The 21,334-nt window shown below is 32.8% G+C and overlaps 1 protein-coding gene across 3 annotated transcripts in view; it reads right to left on the bottom strand.

Annotated features, from left to right (window-relative positions):
- The window catches only part of SLC25A36 (solute carrier family 25 member 36), a 42,750-nt gene that overhangs the window by 5,440 nt on the left and 15,976 nt on the right, over positions 1-21,334 (bottom strand). For all 3 annotated transcript variants that reach the window (XM_007493954.3, XM_007493956.3, XM_016433558.2), the window contains 3 exons: positions 15,013-15,113; positions 4,909-4,975; positions 5-294 (listed from right to left, as the gene is read on the bottom strand). In XM_007493954.3, the coding sequence (XP_007494016.2) occupies positions 5-294; positions 4,909-4,975; positions 15,013-15,113 (458 nt within the window). The remainder of the gene's footprint in view (positions 1-4; positions 295-4,908; positions 4,976-15,012; positions 15,114-21,334) is intronic.

The following is a 21,334-nucleotide window of genomic DNA, read 5'->3' as shown; positions in this document are numbered from 1 at the left end:
TTACCATGTGGATATGCTATAGATGTGGCACAAGTTTTAGAGGTGGCAGCAGCCAACATCATTCCCAAAAAATCTGATGGTTCTTTTGTTGAGTCCTCCTCGTCTTCCATATTTGAAGCAGTCTTATGTTCCAGTAGCTTTTGCTTAATACTTTCATAAATAACAAAATGAATAACAGTCTCAGATATACCAGCATATGAAGCAGACATGCCTCTATAAAATCCTTTAAGTCCATCTGTCTGATATACTTTACGGACACATTCAAAAGCACTCATTCGCTTTTCACCACGGTTTCTGAAAAACAAAATGAAAATGGCTTTTCATAAACTTAAGAATTTTGAGTTTATAATTTTTTTCAAAGACAGTATCTAAATATCTTAGAAGTGGTAGATGAATTTTCCATTTAAGAAAGAATACCACAGTTTGTAGACTACAAGGATCAAGGGTTGGAAATTCCTCCGTTCTGTATTTAAAGAATTTTAAAATTCCTTATTATAAAGAGCTTACAAGGAAATATCTTAACAGAGTATTAAGCACACATATTTAGCCATAATGATGTGCCTAAACAGGATTCTTACTGTGGGTCATTCTTAAACTCCCTTCTACACATCTAAACAGACACACTCTATACCAAATATAATTGCTCTGTGGCAATTATTACAGTAAGTTTGCTTTGCATTTAACATGTAAACAGAAATTACTGGCCAACTTTCCTATTTTCAATATATAGTACTAATGGGAAATATTCTAATCTTGCTGCCTTTCCAAAATATACTTTTATCTTTTAAAATTCAGCTTCTGCAGGAATTTGTTCATGGTTAACAATACTGAACTCCCATGAATTCCTTTTATTCCAATACCTCTTATAATTATTCTAGTATCTTTTGTAGTACATCTTTATCAATAAAAAATTTACTGAATAACTCCTGTGCAATCATACTCAGGACTAATGTTAAGATATAGATTCTGATTTTAAAGGAATTTGTAATTTGGTTGAGGAAGTAAGAGAAAAGACATATACCTCCAAGTTCCAAATGAGATGGACAGATTAAATACCATGGGAGGTTTAGAGGAGATACATTTACTGTGAACTAGGATGATCAGGGAATGTAACAGGAAGTAAGCTTTCAAATGGGCTTGGAAAAAGAGGTTAGATACTTCTATTTGTCCATGTTCTTTTGTATATTTTATATATACCATTCCTTTCCCTTTAGATTTTAAACTCTTTTTTTTCATATCCCTAATTTCTAGTAAAATGTACCACCTAGGGAGAGGTAGAGCCAAGATGACACAGGTCCCTCCTTAAATGCCTCCAAACAGCCCTAGGAAAAAAAAAAGCCAGCTGAAAATCCTAATGGGGAAATACAAGGAAAAAACAACAATCATGCAAGTCACTTTCCCGTTTCCCAGATCAGATTAGTCAGGAATATATGCAGAGCACTCTAGAATAGAAAGTCTATGCACTAGATTAAGATAAGTCCCAGACCCATACCATTGCACTGTAGGATTTAAAATTAATGTCTAATACTTCAAGTATTACATTTTATAAAGTTTATTATCTGACAAAATAGAACCACGTGACAACGTTTTTCTGCCTGCTCAAAACTCCTGTTCTACCAAAGCTTCGACAGAAAGGAGAATGAGAGATAGAACTACACCTAATTTATATCCTATGTCAGCATGTAATGACAGGAAGTGAGTAGGGTGCTAGGAATCGTAGTTTTTTTGGAGATCGTAGTTTTTCGGTTAACAAATTCCAATTACACAGCACTGTGATGGAAATAGCCCCATTACTTTGTTTCAGGTCTCAGATTCAGGGAGACCTGAGAAGACCTATGCCCAGTGGTGGCATTCTAGGGTACTAAGCTGTGGAAGGTCTCAGGCAATGTACTGAGAAGGAACATGACCAGAAATAAGCAGGAGCAGTATTGGTTGAGACCATTAGGACCAAAGCAAAGAGATTCCAGTTTCTAGCCAGTTGGCTGAGAAGGACTTAAAATAGCAGCAATTTATACCATTCTAGAGGCCTAGACTTAAGAACTCTTGAGAATTCAGTCCAAGGAGTGAGAAGATAACAATCAAAATTTTGCCTTGGATCCTTGGAATAATACAACACTCAATATTCAAGAAAACAGCCACAGTACCAATCAAGACATTCCCTCTAGAAGTGTGCAGAGCCCAGCCCTAATATCAAATTCAGTCAAGAAGTGGGCTGGAAGAAGGAATAAACAAAAAAATAAGATCACAAAATAAAAAATCTATTGTGGAAATAGAGATGTACAAGATACAAAACCCAACAATAATGACTCAAAAACATCTATAAGCAAAGCCTCAAAGAAAAACAATGTCTGGGCACAAAGTCAACTACAATTCTTAGAAGAGATGAGATGAATTTCTTTTAAAGCAACATGAAGATTTTATTTTTACCAATTAAAGGTAATAAATTTCCACCTAAGTTTTTTGAAGTTATATCATTCAAATTGTTTCCCTTCTCCTTCATTCTCCTGGAACTGACAAACAATTTGATCTGGGTTATACATGAATTATCATATAAAATATTTTTCCATAGTGTTCATTTTTATAAGAGAATAATCATATAAAACCAAAACTCCCAAATAAAAACCTAAATAAGTCCCTCTGCCTTTCTAGTAACAAACTCTGGGGAGTTGGGGATGGGATGCAGGAAGGGGCACATGCCCACAGAAAACACTCTGTGTACTATCTTTGGCACCTGTGCCATAGGTTCACTATCAAAGATGCAGAATAATGAATGGTGCTTTACCAGGCTCCTATTATATTAGGAAAACTTAAGGTGGAAAGGAATTTACAGACTGATTACTATATCTTATCTAAAGCAGGAAATCCTTTCTTTATCTCTAGCAGGTTATCTACCTTAAAAGGCCCAAAAACAATGGGGGGGCAGCTAGGCGGCTCAATGAATTGAGCCAGACCTAGAGATGGGAGGTCCCAGATTCCAATCTGGCCTCAGAGACACTTCCTAGCTGTGTGACCCTGGAGGCAAGTCACTTAACCCTCATTTCCTACCCTTACCACTCTTTTGTCTTGAAACCAATAAACAGTATTAATTCTAAGAAAGAAGGTCCTCAAAATAAATTTAAAAAATTAAAAACAATGCATTTATTTGTTTTTTACAAAATTATAATTCTTTACTGGTAGTATTAATTTTATTCACATTTATACAAGTAAATACAATATCAGAGAAGCTAAAAAAAATCCATACTATTCTCTTAGAAAAGTAAAACCTGAAATTCACATTGCCAGAACTTGATAATTAGTCTAGCCTTTACTTCTTAGAATTTAAAGTGAATGCAGTGCTTTAAAAGGTGGGGTTAGGGGTAGGGGTGACAATTTCCCCTTTTTGTTCATTAAAAGACCACAGCCAATGCATGGTCTACTGAAATTGAAACAGGAAATCATGAATATCCTTTGAGTGCCCTTAAAATAGCTAAGAATTTTTTGTCATTATTATCAATAATAAAATGGTCATTCAAAAGGTCTCTTGTTTAAGAATGTATAAGCATTTATTTTTTTCTTTCCTAGAAAGAGTATTGGGGCTTAGAATATTTTCATTCCCTGAACAATTTCCAAGCTGTGTAGATTATTAAAAAAATAACAATTTGTAATTAAGAACCGCCCAAATTTCTCCACAAGTGTTAAGAAGGGGATCATGATTGGTCTTAAATCTAAAAGGTACTTCCTGTATGGTGGTTTAATATCGAGCATAATCATGCACGAAAATGTCCTGTCATCCTGTGGTATTTATAAAAACAATAGCAAAGCAATTTGAAAGCAGAGTTTTGAAGCAAGCATGCTGATTTCTTTTATGTATTTTATCTGGTGTCAGAGACAAATTATAACAAGGTCTTTACACAGATCATATTAGATGGCAAGTTTAATACTGAGCAAACTCAAGATTTAAACTATGTAAACACTACCTCACTGTGGTTTTAAAAACTAATGAAATGCAAAACCCAATTTTTCACTGACATATTCAACTAAAAAAAGATTTTTCAGTTCAGACATTCTTTGTGTCTCTAGTTTTGCCTATTAATAGTTTGGATACTTATAAATATGACTATCATGATGCTTCACTAGGAATGTGTTCCTAGCTCTCTAAGAGTTTAAATTGGTACAACTTAGAAGCTGGGGGGGAATAATATAGTCAGACTCATTTTGTAAAGCATATTACATGGGATCATTTCCTTTTAGACACTCAATTTGCAGTAGCCACATCATTAATTTAAATACTCAGTTAACTCTCTTCCCTTCCCCTATTAGAAAAAAGCATCATTTGACATCATTGATCTTACTTAATCAATTCCAAACCCTTCCATTTACATATGAGGGAACTCAGGGCCCAAAATACAAGTAACTTGTTCATAGTCACACAGGACATGGCAGATATGAAGTGGCACCCAGGTCCTTTCATTTCAAATTGGGTTCTCTTTCCACCACATCACTGGTTGGCTTTCTCACTATCAACTAGAAATGAAAACAATTCTCCAGAAGTGCCTTGTCAAACACTGTTTGACTGTTATCATTTATTTAGTCAAGGATTAGTTATTCTTGTATGGCTTATCTTTTTCAATCTAAATGAAAGATTCTACATTTCCCTTATGAAGTTTTCACTTCTTAGTTTTGATATTGTCATATAGAAAAAAACCCCCAGCAATTCCTCCTAATTTGTTATCCGAATTCCTCGTAATTGTTATCCACAATTTGTTTGTAAAATAAACACACTGAATAAAACTTAGATCAGCCTCTTAAATGCCTTTAGAACCAATCCTTGTTTAGCTCTCTCCACTTTTATATATATATATAAAAATAGTCCATAATCTAACTGAAGTTATTTTAACTAATTCATTTTTTAAAAAATGGATTACATACCTTGCATCAAGTTGTAACCGAGTTTTTATGAGCCAAATGGGGTTGGTCATCGTAATTGCAGTAAAACCTAAACAAATAAGTTAAAATTAGTTCTTGTAACAATGAACAACACTAAAATTAATCTGAATTAAAAAAAAAAAAACCCATAACACACATAGTTAACTTTCTGCTGATGGAGGCTATTCTTTAAATACTATTTTATAATTTTTCCTTTTTTATTTTATATGAATACTTTTTTTCCAGTTCAGAACTTAGCTAAATAAGTCTTTAAAAGGCAAGGTAAGAATGCAGATAAATTCTTCACTAGATCTAATTAGCTCTTTTTGAGAGTATCTTCTATTTTCTAAATGGAAATTCATTAAAGGATTAATTTCAATTAAAATTTTAAAAAAGGAGCTAAAATTGTACCTATTTAAAATATATACTATTTCTATTACTTGAAATTTAGTCTGGAGTTAAAAAAGCATGCAAATTGAACAGCTGCTACTAAGGTTCAGATAAACATAATTACTATCTTCAAGATTACTACATCAACTCTCAAATATTTGCCAATATTTCTGTGTTTCACTAGGGCTTATTAAAAAAAGGGCTATTGTTGGCTCCATGAATACATGTATAAGCACATGAATATTAATATTGTTAAAATAATGGTATATAATAGGTCATTTGCTAATCTACACACACTACTGTACTTCATGTTAAGGTTAATAATCAAAAATTTTTTTCATCTGCTTTAAGACATACCCAAAAAATCAGTGCTTTTTTCCCCCTCTCACTTCTGTGCCAATGAAAAAGGAAAAGTTGTATAGTTAACTTTAAAGCTACAATACTGTTCAATAACTAATGTGAATATTAAGAAATCAGGTCTCCTGTGAGGACTGAGCTGCTAGGTAAGGCAGCAAACTGCAATCTATGATGATAAATTGGGTTTCTTGGTTGGTGTGTGTTCATCTATTATTGGACACCCTTCCAGAATTAGAAAAGAAAGGGGCTTGTGGAAATACAAGTATTATGAAAGGGCATCTACAAAGAATAGTTCATGTCTAAGCAAAACAGAATTTTGATGTACATACAAATACCAAAATTCAGTTACATAAATTTCACAGAATTATTGGCTGGTTTTCTTCAATTGATATATTTCATTTAAATTAATGAAAAGTTAGAATACTCATTTGCAAAAATCATCAAGGATCTTAACTGTTTTAATGCTATTGTACCACTTAACTAAAGAGAGTCCTTTTGGGATAAGATTTGTGCTGTAACATATTTAGATACTGAAACATCAAAGTGGAGATCAGTTTATAGGAATATTTTTCAGAACATTGTGTATCTTGGCTTTCAAAGTCAGCATGGCTATGTCTATAATATTCAAAATGATTTGCCTAATTAATTTTTAAAAAGTTTAATTCAAACAGCCTTCTCTCCCTCATGATGTCAAATAACCAATTATGACTATTTTCAAGCCACTCTTTTACAATAGCTAAAAACCACCCAAAAGGATATTCTATTTAGCAAAAAAGGAAACATTCTTGGGTGAGGGTTAGGTAAAAGAGAGAGAAAAATTGGTTCAGTGATGTGCAGAACAGAGCAACAAATTTAAATCTGTCAAATGATTTTGAACAAAACTACATATTCTCCGGTTCTTTGGTTTTTTTTTTAGTACTTTTTTTAGTACTTATTTTTAAGTACTAAATAAGTACTTTTTTCACTCTTAGTATTTATTTTTTAGTTCTTAAGTACATGTATATAAAACTGAAATGGGACCAACAATTTTAGAAACAACAGCTGATACTAAAAATAATTAGTACTTTTAAGTGTTTGGGAAGTTGCCAGGAATACTTCTTTTTATTACAAATGGGAGACTTTAATAAAAATAATTTTAACAAAAGAGAAGAGAAAATATGAAACAAGCATTCAGAACTATTTAAACATTTTGTTCATTAATAGTAACTGTTAATGTTTCAAAGTTTTCCTCTTTTGAATTCCATTTTCTTATGTGAAAAGGACAAACTAAACATAACAGAATTAGTATTATTTTAAACCCTTAGTCTTAGAAATGATAACGAGTTATCAGTTCCAAGGCAGAAGAGTAGTCAGAAGCTAGGCAACTGACATTAAGTGACTTGCCCAAAGTCAAACAACTAGGAAGTATCTGAGGCCATATTTGAACCCAGGACCTCCTGTCTCTAGACCTGGTTCTTTATCCACTGAACCACCTAGTTGCCCCCAGAATTATATTTTAAAGCAAGTGTTAGACACAAATACCTTTTCCAATTTCATCCCATATTAATCATTTCCCAATTTATTTGCATAACTAAATGTCTACACAGCAAAATCAAAGGTTAGTTAAAAACCGCCAAGCAGCATACACGAACTAAGCATTATGCATTGCTCATAATGGTTTTTAAGAATTGCTCTTAAAAATTTGAATAACAATTTCTTCTTTTTTGAAACTTTATGTATAAAAACTAGAACCCATTGTATCACAAATAATTTTCATGTTACTATTTCAATGAAATACTTTCCCCCTCACATTTTATTTCTATACAAATGTATTTATTTGAAAACAGGCTAAATTGAGATTTTTGCTAGTGCCTATCAAGACTATTTTAAAAATTAAATATAAAACAATGCAAATTATAGTCTGTTTCTAAAAAAAGTGATCTTAATATCCAAGTTTCTACCCCCAATATTTTTCTAAGATAGAAGATTCTTTAGAGGGCCTGGAAGCATAAAATAAATATTTAAAAAGATTCATAAAATGAAATAGAAGATCTAGAGTTGGAAGGGACTTTTGGAGGTCATCTAGATCACCCCCTCCCCCTTTGTTTTATTTAGAGATGAGAAATAAGGCCCAGAAAAGACAACAGATTTGCCCAAAGTCACAGAGATATTAAGTGACGGAGCTGGCATTTGAAAGTCCTATGACTTTCAGTTCAGTGGTCTTCCTACTATAAGCTAACTGCTTCCTTTCATTACTCAGAACAAGTTAACCTTTTTAAAAAAGGAATTGTAAACTTTCCAATTTAAAACATATCTTTAATGTTATATAGTAAACTTAAGTTACCAAGCAAACTACAGGTATTCCTCACTTAACTGAAATTCACTTAAATTCCAAAATTAGGAATTTTGTTAAGTCACAAATTAACTGAGGAACAACACCCACCAAACTTACGGAATGTGGGGGAGTCCCATGCTGCCATAATGTCCCTGCTGCTGCTGTCAGGTGGACTGCCCAACTCTCATAACAATCAGCACTTTGCCACGCTCAACAAACAACATCTTGATCTGTGAACAGCCCCTAATGAGGACACTAGCCATCAGTTAACAACCATCATGTTGGAAACAGAACGGTCAATGCAGCCAAGATCCACTGATTTTCAGATCACTGTTGGAAATTATTCAATTTTTGGAGAACTGTACTTGTAAACATTAAAGTGAGCCCTTAAAGCTAAATTAGAAATGGATATTTTGGTCCTTAGTTTTATGAATTATTATTTCCTATTTAAGGGTAGTATTAATGGATTAAGACATTTGGAAAGAAAGCAGTTTAAAAAAAGGTACAAAATTTATCTTGGAAAATGGAGTTCTGAGTGTTTAAAGTGGTTGGAAGTTTTTTCATTAAAAAAAAAATTTTTTTTAAACCCTTACCTTTTGCCTTAGAATCAATACTGTGTATCACTTCCAAGGCAGAAGAGTGGAAAAGGCTAGGCAATGGGGGTTAAGCAACTTACCTTGGGTCATAGATAAGAAGTATTTGAGGCTACATTTGAACCCAGGACCTACCATCTCTAGGCCTAGCTCTCAATCTACTGAGCTACCAGTTGCTCTTAGAAGTTGCTTAAGAAGGCCATAGCCAAACGACTAAAACTTCTTGTACAATAATATATAAGGCACATGAGTATACTAGGTAGTTCTAGTGCAGGTTATTTTCATGCTGAGTTTTATTTTGTGACTTACTGAGTATAGCAAAATGTTTCTATTACTAGTCTAAGCACAAAAGAATCTAAATTTTAATATTGATATGTGTGATGTGGATACAAAATCACAAAACCCCACTGAATGGGGGATTTCAAAATAAATTAACCTTCTTCAGCATTGTGCTTGATAGTCAATAAATTGATATGTGGTTACTATTTTGCTATACATTTTTTCTCCTTAAGTATGCATTGTTAAAGGATTTGATATATTCTTAAGAGTAAGTTTTATTATCTCTAAGGTCCTAGGTATGTTTTTCTTCAGCAGAACATATCTGATTTTGCAATGAAAATCAAAGAGAAGGTAGAATTTAACAGAAATGTTCTTCATATCAAAGTACTGTGAAAAGTACCTATTTCATTAAGTGAGAAATACCTGTATTACATTTTTAGTGATATGTATCTGGATTAGTTAACCTACATATAGATGAAAATAAACAGCTAATGTATTAGGGGAAAACTATTTAGACATCAAGTTTTTCTTTTTCCTAAACATCCCTCTCACCCCTAAGGAAATAATAATTAAGAAGTAAAACAGCTAAGATCCAAGGTATTCTTTATCTGATTTTGATTTAGACATTTTAGTTAGAAGATAAAATATCCCCAAGAATAGTCTGTTAGCCAAGTATCACCTATGATACTAGAACACACTGCCCTTGCTCTTGAAAAAGATATAATAAAAATTGAAAGTATTGATTTATGGCATACTAAATTTTACTTTGAGGATCAAAATTGTAATAGTCAAGGTAGGTACCAATGGTTGCCATTATATACTATCTAACTAATGAAAAGTACCTGGATCCTTCCTTCAACACTGCATTGAAATGATAAGCTATTCCAAAATGATTAAGATCGATTTTACACATTCTCAGATAAAGCACATATAAATCTAGAAAACAAAAATGTTTGCCTTCATTCTACTTTATTCCATAACTATTAAAAACCAAATGTGTGTTTCTTATACTAGAGGCTGCAAGAGACGCTCAGTTCAGTACTCACGAGGTTTAAGTTAGTCCATATTTCTACAGGAAGTGACCTGCGGATGGGGAGCATGAGATGACACGATCTCACTCTTTTCACGGGAGAAATGTACAGTAAATGCCTAAAATAGACACAGGCTTTTCTGTATCATAACAACAAGCAGTGACCTCCATCAGATACATGTGTACAAATTGAATCCCATTGGAAAGGATTTGAGTATTATTTACTGTGAGATCTAACTTTTTTAAAGTTAAAAAAAAAAAGAAAAGGAAAATATCAGAACAGGCCACAGATTTTTAAAAAATGCACTGAGTACTGAAATTTCTGCCATCTGCAGCAGTTCATTTAAAAGATGTCAAATACTTACCTAAAAGAAAAAGGAACCTGCAACTTACTTAAAAAATGTTAACCTTGTCAAGGGAGGGTAAGAAAAAAATTGCTTTTAGTGGGCCAATTAAGAATCTATTACTAAGTACTACTGTCCGTTATTTTAATAAAGACTTGATGAACCACTTGTAGAGATCTTAGTGAATCAACATAAAGTCTCAAAGAACATGAACTCTTAACTAATTTTAATAAAAACTCTTTGAAGTAGTTCATATGGTATGAATGGCTCTGTATTAGTATTTATGAATGTCTGATTATGAATGCCTATTCATGTAGAGCCTTCATTAAAAGAAAATGCGTACTTTTGGAATGTATTAGGTTATTTTCTTTTATTTAGAAGTAAATGTGGAGCTGGCCTCAACCAAGGAATCCTAGATTCAAGTATCTCCTCTGACACATTCTAGCTGGATGACCCAGGACAAGCCACTAAACTTCCCATTGCTCTAGGCATCTCTCCAAGACTCTTCAAGTTGCTTCAGAGAAGGTGTCAACCTACATTGGTAAAGTAAGTCCCCTCATTTGAGAGTCCCTTGTATTGATGAAGTCACCAGTCTAAACCATAATCCTCTACATTTTTAATTATGTAGAGTGTTGAGTGGAAATTCTAGCAAAAGGAAGACTTACTATATTTCCCACAGCTAAGAAGTATCTACCCAAATGCATGAAGAGCCAAAAACTTGTGTATAAATTCATTAAAATCTCTGGGCAAAAGAACTTCTTTTAATAAAAATTATACTGTTCATCATTGCTTGAATTAAGCAGAAATAATGTACTTTGAAAGTGATTTGACTTCTATGCAGAAGGCTATCTCTAGGTATGTTTTATCTATCAGGTATAAGAAACTTCAAATGATTACATATTGATCATCCATTGATTATTAACTTCTATTTGAATTAGACTAAAAAATTAACTTTCATTTTCTTGAATCATGAATATAAAAAAGTGAAATGATTTAAATATTCTAACATTGCAAGTTTCTCTATTATACACTCTATATACAGAGAAATGTGTAAGTATATACATTTAAATATAAACACCCACACCACCATTTGTCTAGTAGCTTTTTTTGTAGTGTTCATTTGATCTTAGAGAAGTTGGATAAATTTTCCTTCTTACATTCTAATTTGTATGACTATTAGATTATAAGCTCTTTGATGACAAGGTACTAACATGTTAGTTATCTCCCCAGCACCTAAAAGATGCTTTTTCTGGGGGGCATGAAGGACAATAGATGTGTGATTACATTGATATAAGGACTTTCCCTGCACCAAAGTAGAAAAGGCAACTTGTTTGTAATACCGTACAGTCTTAATGAACAGTGATTTCCTTGCAGACACTAAAAGTTTGTCCACGATCATACAACTAATACATGTCAGAAGGAGAACTTGAACTCGGGTCTCCTTGATATCACATATAGTTTCTATTTTATGGTGCTATGCTGGCTTTCAGAAGTGCTTAATGTCTGTTAAATTTAGAATTAAGTCAATAATAGTTTTTTTTGATAAAAGAAGTTTCTTAATCAAAAGGTTTGTTATTTTAACTGTTCTTTTTGGACTATATGTAAATATTTAAGGTATTAAAATAGCATGAAACTTTTAGCTCAATTTCAGATGGTTGGGAATTTTCTATATAGCGTACCTAATAATTGAATAAAAATTATAAATCAGTGTTTTACACAAGCAGTTTGGTTTAAAAAAATTTAATGTAAAACCAAGGAAAGGCAAGAAACTTATAATGATACTAAATCTCATGGAATTAAACATACAAAACGAAGTTTGATTTCAGAGGTTATCTAAGACTGACAAAGGCAATATATGGTGCTTACCTTAAAAATACTTTGGCAATAGATTGTTACTTGTGTGTATTAACATCTATTAGATTATAATAAGGGTAGGGAATATATCATATCTTCTTCTTTCATCTTTGTATTCCAATACATAGCACAGAAGTGCCTTAAATACAGTTTTGTTAAATAAGGTCTTTCAGGCAATACCATCAATTGTTCATTTTAATAGATTTTCTATTGCTAAAGTGACAAGGTTAGCATTTTTTAAGTAGCTACATTAATTTGTTTAATGACTCTCATAGCAATCTACTTCCAGCACTTTTGAGTCACAAAATCATTCATATTTATAGAACTTTAAATGCTTTTGGAGAATATCTAGAGCATACTGAACTAGGTCATTTCAAGAATGAAAAAAAAAAGGCTACCTTAATGAATCTGCATGGGGCCATTCAGTTTCACCAATCATGTGGTTAAGTATATAACTGCAAAGCTCAATGTTAACGCTCATGAATACTGTAAGGAAGCCCTAGAATCACAATTCTCAGAAAAACATAACTGCAAACAAATAGTAGTAGTCTCAGAATAGGAGTGCACAAAGAAATGATCTCCAAAACAGGTATAAACATCTTAATCAATGTATTAAAAAGATCAAGGAATTCACACTGGGAAATAGTTTCAGTGCATCGTAAAGAACACGGACAGATGAGTCAACATCTGCACATGTCTAGGAAAAAGGATGAAGTAACCATTGCATTATTATTATTTTTTTGGCACTGAAACAAATGTACTGAGGCATTACAATGAGTAGTTATTTTGAACCTATATTTGTGGTATGAATATATATTACAAGATCTGTCCTTATAATTTTAAATGATTGCTAATTCATTTTCATCACTTCAAATGATGTCACCAGAGAAAATCAAAAATTTCTTTACAATTCTCTGAGCAAAAAGAATACAGATAAAGAAAAAAGCCTCATTATAAATAATCTAAAGGAATAAAGTTAATAGTTCTTCACACATTTTTGAAACTTTCTTAAATGTGTTTGTAGTGGGGCTTAGGGAAGGGAAATACCTAAATATATTCATAATGTAGTATATAAAACAATGTCTACAATCCATAATCTTGGCATAATTAATTGTTTTGGGGTATGTCATAAGTGATCCGTTACATATGTAGTATAATATATCACTTATGTCTTAATGTTTTCATGGCTTTTTATTTTTAATAATCATTGACTCATATATTCAGAGCTAGAAGAGGTCTTAAAGATCAGTTGGATATAGTAGAAAAGTCTTTAGCTGGTTAAATCCTAGTAGAATTGTAAAGTAGGAAATATGTAGTGGTTGCTTCCAGATCTAGTTTTTGAGGAGAGAAGTGCTAAAATGTTCAAGAGAATACTAAGAGTGCAATTTCTCTAAGTGTTAGAATTTATGATTCTTTTGTAATCTTCTCTTTTTAAAGAACCTTGTGAGAAGACCTAGGTTCTAATCTTTTTACTACTAACAAGCTATATGATTGAGATAAATAACCTATCCTTTCAAAACTATATTTTTCATCTATTAGTAATGGACTTAAATGATTTCTAAAATTCTTGCTAGCTCTAAAATTCTAAGAGGAAATTTGTTTTGGGAAATAAAAACAAACAGTCCAAGCTTTCTTACTCTACAAAAGGACAAGATAATCTCTTAAGATTTCTAGCTCCAAATGTCTATTATTCAATGATTATTAAAAAATACTATGAAAAATTCTGTAGGATACATGCTAAACTTACTGTGATAATCACCATTGTTCAAAAACTTAAAGTGAATATTTTAACAAACTCTTTGGTAAAATGATCTAAAATTTAAGTTTATCCTAAATTTAGCACTATGGTTCAAAATAAACTGAACTATCTTCGGCTTAAAAAACAAAAACCAATAAACAAAAAAACAATTAAAAAAACACAAGTGAGGTGGTAGTTAATAGATAGAACAGTAAACTGTAAGCATTCAGCTATACCTCTTGGTCGCCTGATAGACAAGACCATAGTTGATGAAAATAAACTTCTGTAGAAGTTTACTTCAAAGTTTCCTGGAAGCATCCCAACATATTTTTATCTAGGATAAATTATTAATGAATCAAATTCTCATCCTATGAGCAGATGAGAGACAATGGCTGTCTTTACATGCATAGTGACAAATTGTTTTGGAACCATGGATGATTTTGAACCAATCATTTAAGATCCATCTGTGAGGCAGTGTGGGGTTGCAGAGACTCATCAAAACATTAGTCACTCTAATAGTAAAAACTCTCGTGTTCAAAATATTAACTAAGCATTTATGGTTGGGGAAATTCCTGGAAACATTTTTATGCAAAGCATGTACAAAGAATCTACATCTTACTTTTAGAATGCTATCCAAGTTTAAATAAAATATTTACAATATACTCCCACCATTTATCCTATAAACATTCACAGAGCATTTTTGTTATTCAATCTCAGTTAGTAGGAAATATAATAAACAAAAATTGTAGCATTTAAGCACAGGACAAATTAATACTTTACCAAGAACTGCTGGCACATTTCAGGCAGAAGCCAAAACATGCAGCATAGGAGGGAAATGCACTAACAAATAAAAATCAAGGAGGAGAGAAGAATGAATTATGGCTACATACTTTTGTAATACAAATGATATTTGGGTTCACACACACATATATATATATTTATATATAAGACTGTGTTTTAAGATGTTTAAGGCAGTATTAATATTTACCATTAGCCTAACTTGATCAAATTTCTTTGACTCTCCCGTACAAAAAATGCGCACTGATGTGCCACTCACTGAATATTCTTTATCAGATATTGGCATAACTATCTGCATTAAATAAAGCAAAATAGACAAATTATCTTAACTTTTCCAATTTATATTCATTATAGTTCACAACACCAGGGCTCCAGAGTTAAGTTAAAAAAACAAAGTTATAAATCCTTACCTGCCATTGCAGCTGAGATCATGTGAACCTGGGTAGAATCAGGATCAAATATATTGTTCATTTTTTCCTTGCAATTTGAATAAGCTGCAAAGTATATTGCTCTAAAATGAAAATAAAATTTCAATTAATTATAGCTAAATAGAAAGCTCTTTTATGACTTGAAATAATGTATAATTTTAGAGTGCCAGTAAAACATACAAAATAATAACCTAAATTTAGTAAAGCATATCCACGATCTCATCTAATTAGGTTGCTATGGTTAGCTCTGCAAACATGTTTTCTTTCCCAGAAAAATGATGAAGCACTTCTTGTAGTCTGTCCAGATTAAAAAAAAAAAAAGGGATTCTGAATGCTAGTTAGTACATGAGAGACGTTGTATTGCTAGCATCTTTTCAACTTGCTCAAACAAAAAAGTGCTGTTAAGGCTATTTAGCAATCACCCAACTGAAAGTGTTTGAACAAGGTTCTGATGGATTGGAAAAACCAGGAACAGGCTAATTTTAAGGTTAAATATATTTACTGAAGTGTACAAATGTGATACAGACATTGGAAAATAAGCAAACTAATTTTTTTTTGGATTGCTAAGTAAACTTATTTAACTGCACTAACTAATGAAACAAGAACCATAAGAAATTCTGATTTAGGATATACTTTCTCTGCTCATTTAAAAATAAGAATTCACATATGGATGGCAATGTTGTTACTTTGAGGATAGGAAACATTTTAAAGCAACAGACAAATAATTTTAACGCTGGAAACCATCTTAGAAATTAACATAAGTTTACATTCTTTTGGGGTTTAGTTATTTTTAATAATATTTTTTAAATTGATGGCTTTTTTTTTTTTGCATTATCATAGTTTATCCTCAATATCCTTTCCTACTGGACCTCAAGGAAGAAAGTTGGCCTCAGGAATCACCTTCAGCTCCAGTCATCATCTTGACCTGACTCTTGGAGGGAACTTGGGTGAGTGGATAGCTGGCTTTCCTTTCCTGTCTTCTAGAGAGTTTAATTCCAGCTGAAGGTCAACAAGTCATGGCTGAGTTGAGCACCAGAGAAATATTTAGATAGATAGGCTAAATGTCTTCTCTACCTTCTTCTTACATTTTTCCACTTTGGACTTTCTTTCTTGAGTTGACCTTCTTCTTGAAGCTGATTTCCTTCTTGAAGTCCAACTCCTTCCTGAAGTTGACTTTCTTCTTGGAGTCAACTTTCTTTAGCCCAAGAAATTCAGGGCCTTTTATATTGGCTTCTTGTCCCTTCCCCTTTTCACAAGGGTCAATCACAGCTTCCAAATTGCCCAGCAGTGCCCAGGGGGAAGTGTTGGTGGGAACAACATCTCACCTTCTGGAGAGGTGAATACTCATCAAAAGAGAGTTCAGATTCCTGGCTGACTGAGTAGAAAAGGTGGAGAGCTCCTCTACCTAGTGCTAAGTAGGGTGTTCAAGCTTTTGCTGATTTAATTCAAAAGTAGACAAGAGAGTTAATCCTGTCTTCACAATCTGGTGAGGTACTAAGTAGGGGTACTTAAGTTATTGTTAACCAAAGTGTTAACTCAAAATTGACAAAGGGAATAAAGGATTCCCTTTCACAAATATAAACTCAGAGAGAACAAAGAATTCCCTTTTACAAGACTCTTTTTCGAGTCAATAAATATTTATTAAGAGCTGATGTTTTTTAGTCACTGTACCAGATCCTGGGAATACAAATACATGCAGAAAGACAGACCCTGCCCTCACTCTTTTCCAAAAAGTGTTATTTCTATAAATCTATTACATTTATTGATCAATTTTTGTTTTTGTTTAATACCTGATAATTTCTGACAATTGTTTAAATTTATTTCCAAGTTTAGTGGTTCAAGTACTATTTCATCTGTTTTTATCAAAGTATTTCATGATATTCTTATCTATTTGTTCTTCAATATAAAGTTGGTTTATTATTTTACCTATTTTTGTAAAGTAGCCTTACTGGTATTAGGACTGACTTACAAATCAATTTGGGCACCATTACTATTTTTACCACATTCAACTATTACTGTGACATATTCTTGTTTTATCAATTTATCATACTGAAAAGCAAGATGAAAAGTGATCCTGCCCACCTATGTTAATATGGATACCTTGAAGGCCTAAAATTTATTTCTTATCAAGGAGCTTACCTTCTAATTAAGGAAGACAGTACATAGAAGAGCTGGTGACATTCCTTTAGAATTAATTTGTCAGGAGGTATGAGAAGTACAGAGTGAAGAGGTTTCTGGGGCCTGATAGACTAAATATGGAGAGTCACAAGGAGTGGCTGAAGAGGAATGTACACATGGCTGCTCCTGATGTCTTCCTATGAATGGAAGTTCTGGGAGGAACTAGACAGTCAGAATGGCCATAGTGAGGATGGGGACACTTTCTAAGTAAGAAATCTATGAGTAATGAAAATCTAAGACTGAAGATATTTTTGTGGTAGAATAAAGTCCTGAAAATCAGGAGTATAGCCCAGGGAGGAAGGAGTCTTGTATTTATATCCCTACTATTTAGCATAGTGCCTAAGGGCAAAGTAGGAAGGGGAAGAGAAAAAGCATTTATTAATAGTGCAGGCACTATTACTTAGCAGGCTGTGTGTTAAGTGTTTTACAACTGCGATCACATTTGTCCTCATAACAACCCTGGGAGGCAGGTACTATTACTATTCCCATTTTACAGTTAGGAAAAGGAAGCAGGTAGAAGCTAAGTGACTTAGGTCACATAACTAATGAGTGTTTGAGGTCCCTATATGAATTCAGGTTTTCCTAACTCTAGACAGTGCTTTTAAACATTTTGTGCCACTTAGCTGCTAAGCATTTAATAAATGTTTGTTTCTTTTTTTCTTTTCTGAGGAAACTGATTTATATTTATAATTTACTACCAAACTAGATGATATGTTGCCAGTTATTAGAATGTGGTCCAAGGGCACTAGAGAAGGTGGAGGTACTGAGATCCTTTCAAGGGGTTTTGCAATATCAAAACTTATTATTTTCATAATAATACTAAGATGTTATTTGCCTATTAAAATGTTCTCCCCCCCCCCCATTATGTATATTCAAAGCTGGATTTTCTTCATGTGTTTCAACCCAAAAAAAAGCAATAGATTGAACATAGATGCAGATGAGAACTCAATCATGTACTAAGCAAAACATTAGGTTTGCTACAATATGCAAAATACCATTCTTCTAATTAATTTTTTGGTAGAAAATATATTTATTTTCCACAAAAATGCTATCAAGACATGACTATTGTTAATATTTTAAAATTTTGTCAGTTTTAGTTTTAAATATAGTAAAAAGACATTGTCATGACAATCATAATGCTACATTAGCATAAAACAATGATATCTCACATTTAGATAGTGTTTACTATATGCCAGGCATAGTAATTGATATAGTTAAGTTATTTGATAGAATTAAGTCTTTCTTGAGGATGAAAGAGTCCTACGAGTACTCTTATCCTCCCTATTTATAGTTTCCTTTTATTCTTTGCCCTCTGAACTCTGATACTTCTGAATCTGGATTCCTCCAATCCTTGCCCTTTTCCTGTTGATATTTATACTTCTAAATACCCAGGTGTATACACTTACATCCTAGAGATATAAACAGATTGCACTCAATTTCACAGTAGATATTATAGGATTAACACTTCCTTTCTACCAATTAAGTCAAGATTCCTTAATACATTATAATATAAGATTCCTAATAATTACATCATACTGCTGGACCCTTGTGATCTCCTTTTCTAGAGATCCAAAACCCTTAATACTTTCAAATTTCCTTCTCTTTCTCCAAGTATAATGTAAGATGGAAAGACTTCTAAAAGTTCCCCAGTCTAGATTTTCCATCCTGCTTCATTAAGTCTGGATTTTATTTGGAGAACAGGAGGGAAAAATAAGAGTAGTTGTGATCAAACACAGCCTGAAGCACTATCTTAACTAAGAATTAAGAACTGAACTAAATTTCTAGACTTAAAAGGGATTAACTTGAGATCATTTAATTTAGGGATTAGAAACAAATTAAGCTTACTTGATTATTGTAAAAACTACTAAATACTTTAAAAAATTTGAAGCACCATCTGTATGTATAAATATTGACCTAATCTACAGTTTTTCCAAAGCTTTGCCTTTATAGCACCATGTACTGGAAGGAAAGTGACTCTTAAGTCACAGAATTGGGTTCAAGATCTGTTCCCCATATTTGCTACCTGAGTAAGCTTGCTTGAACAACTCATTTACCTTTTGGGAGATTCAAGTTTCCCCAATTGTAAAATGAGGATATATAATATGGCAGTCTAGTCTAGCTCCAGATTTATGATCCTACAGTCCAAAGTCAGATGAGGAAAACATTACTAATTCTCATGGAAGTAACGAAGATTCAGTCTACTAAATGCTTTTCACTCCTCAGAACAAATAGTCACAATTGAAATGATTAGTAAAATACATTTTGTTTGTTTCCTTCAAAGTTAAGACTTCTAGATTTCTTCACATTAAAATCATAAAATTTAAATTAATGGAACTTTATTCTTAACAAACACATAAAAACTACAATCAAATGATGATTGTAGTAATCTAAATAAGAAGACAGAGCTAAATTTAAACTAAATCCTTAATAAAGTTTTATGTAATATTGTATAGGTTTAATTAGAATCCAATGATATCAACTTTGCCCTGATGTTTCATTAAATTATCTTCCAGATTTAGACTTCTAACTTAATTTTCATCACTGAAATTCTTTTCCCCATCTTCCATTTTTCACATTTCTGGTCTTCAATATTCTCAATTTTTCTGCCTCATCTCAATCCCCGAACCCATCCTTTACACAGCTGACAAAATGATTTTTTTCCCTCAAGTGCAGGCCTGATTCATTACATCCCCATCCCAAAAAATTCCAAAGACTTTATTACTCATAGAGTCATACGTAAACTTCCTTTAGTGCTCTTTGCAAGCTGGCCTTTCCTAGCTTTCCAGTCTTCTGCATTACTCCACACTTCATGGTCTAGCCATAGCAATTTACTGGTTATCCTTCGTAGATTACCTCTATCAGTTCTCTTTGCCTTTGTACTAGAAGTCTCCCAGGCTTGGAATGTTTTCCCTCCCCTTAGAATTCCTGACTTTCCTTTAAGAGAGGTTAAATTCCAACTTTTAGAGAAGGCTTTTTCCAGTTTCCTTGGCTGCTTAACCGTCTCCTCTTGGGTTATCTTGCATCAGCTTTGTATGTATGTATGTATGTATGTATGTATGTATGTATGTATGTATGTATATGCTTTAAATATTTTGTGGGCAGGGAAATTATTTTTTCTTTGTAATCTCATGTTTAGCAGAGTCCCCAAGCACCTAGTGGGTAGCCACAGAGCAATGGGCCTAGGGTCGTTGAGTTTTAAAAATCTGGCCTCAAGTCATTTATTAGCTGTGTGACCCTGGGCAAATCACTTAACCTGTTTGCCTCAGTTTCCTCTTTTGTAAAATGAGATGGAGAAGGAAATGGCAAACCACTCTATTGTCTTTGCTAAGAAAACCCCAAGTGGAGTCACAAAGAATCAGATGACTGAAAATGACTAAACAACAACAACTGGCACATAGTAAGGACATTTTGATATATGCCTTTCTTCAGGTACCTTCTCAATGGTCTGTGCTGAGAAAATTTCAGACCATCCTTGACTTTTAAGATAAATTACTTAAGGAAAAAGTTTTTCCTTTTTAATATCCACATATGGATATATGAAACATTAATCACAAATTTAAAAATTGGAATTGCAATTGCATCATTTAGACTTTTTAACTAAGAAGTCAATAACATGTTTCATTTCATACTTGTGAATGACATGCATTTCTATGAAATCTTGCATGGTACCACTTTGGTCTTTATGACACCTGAGAAGGTCTGTATTGACCTCTCTCTAAACTCCAGAAATACATTTTCTATTAAATATTCCTGGATGGATAGAATTACAACAGAAAAATGATAGGGAAGATATTATGTGGAAGAAATCAATATCAGGTGTGAATGGGAGTGTAAAGTAATTTAATTTAGTTGGAGCTTAGTTTATGAGAGAGGGAATAATATGGCAGAATGGAAAGGCTGGTAGATGACAGATGCTAGAATCTCAGTAAGCAAAAGGGAACCACTGAAGAGTTTAGCAGAGCAGTGATATCATTAGTTCTATGCAGGAGGAAGAGTAGTCTGGCAGTAGTATAAAGGAATGCTTAGAGGGAGGGGAAGAAAATTGAGGCATAAGGAACTTGTTAGGAGGCAACTACAATAATCTAAGAACGAGTTAATGAGAATCTACATTAGGGTAGTGGAAACA

This window comes from Monodelphis domestica, chromosome 4 (genome assembly GCF_027887165.1).
Source record: "Monodelphis domestica isolate mMonDom1 chromosome 4, mMonDom1.pri, whole genome shotgun sequence".
NCBI lineage: Eukaryota > Metazoa > Chordata > Mammalia > Didelphimorphia > Didelphidae > Monodelphis > Monodelphis domestica.
The sequence above is the reverse complement of the archived record's forward strand: the minus strand, read 5'-3'. Positions and strand labels throughout refer to the sequence as shown.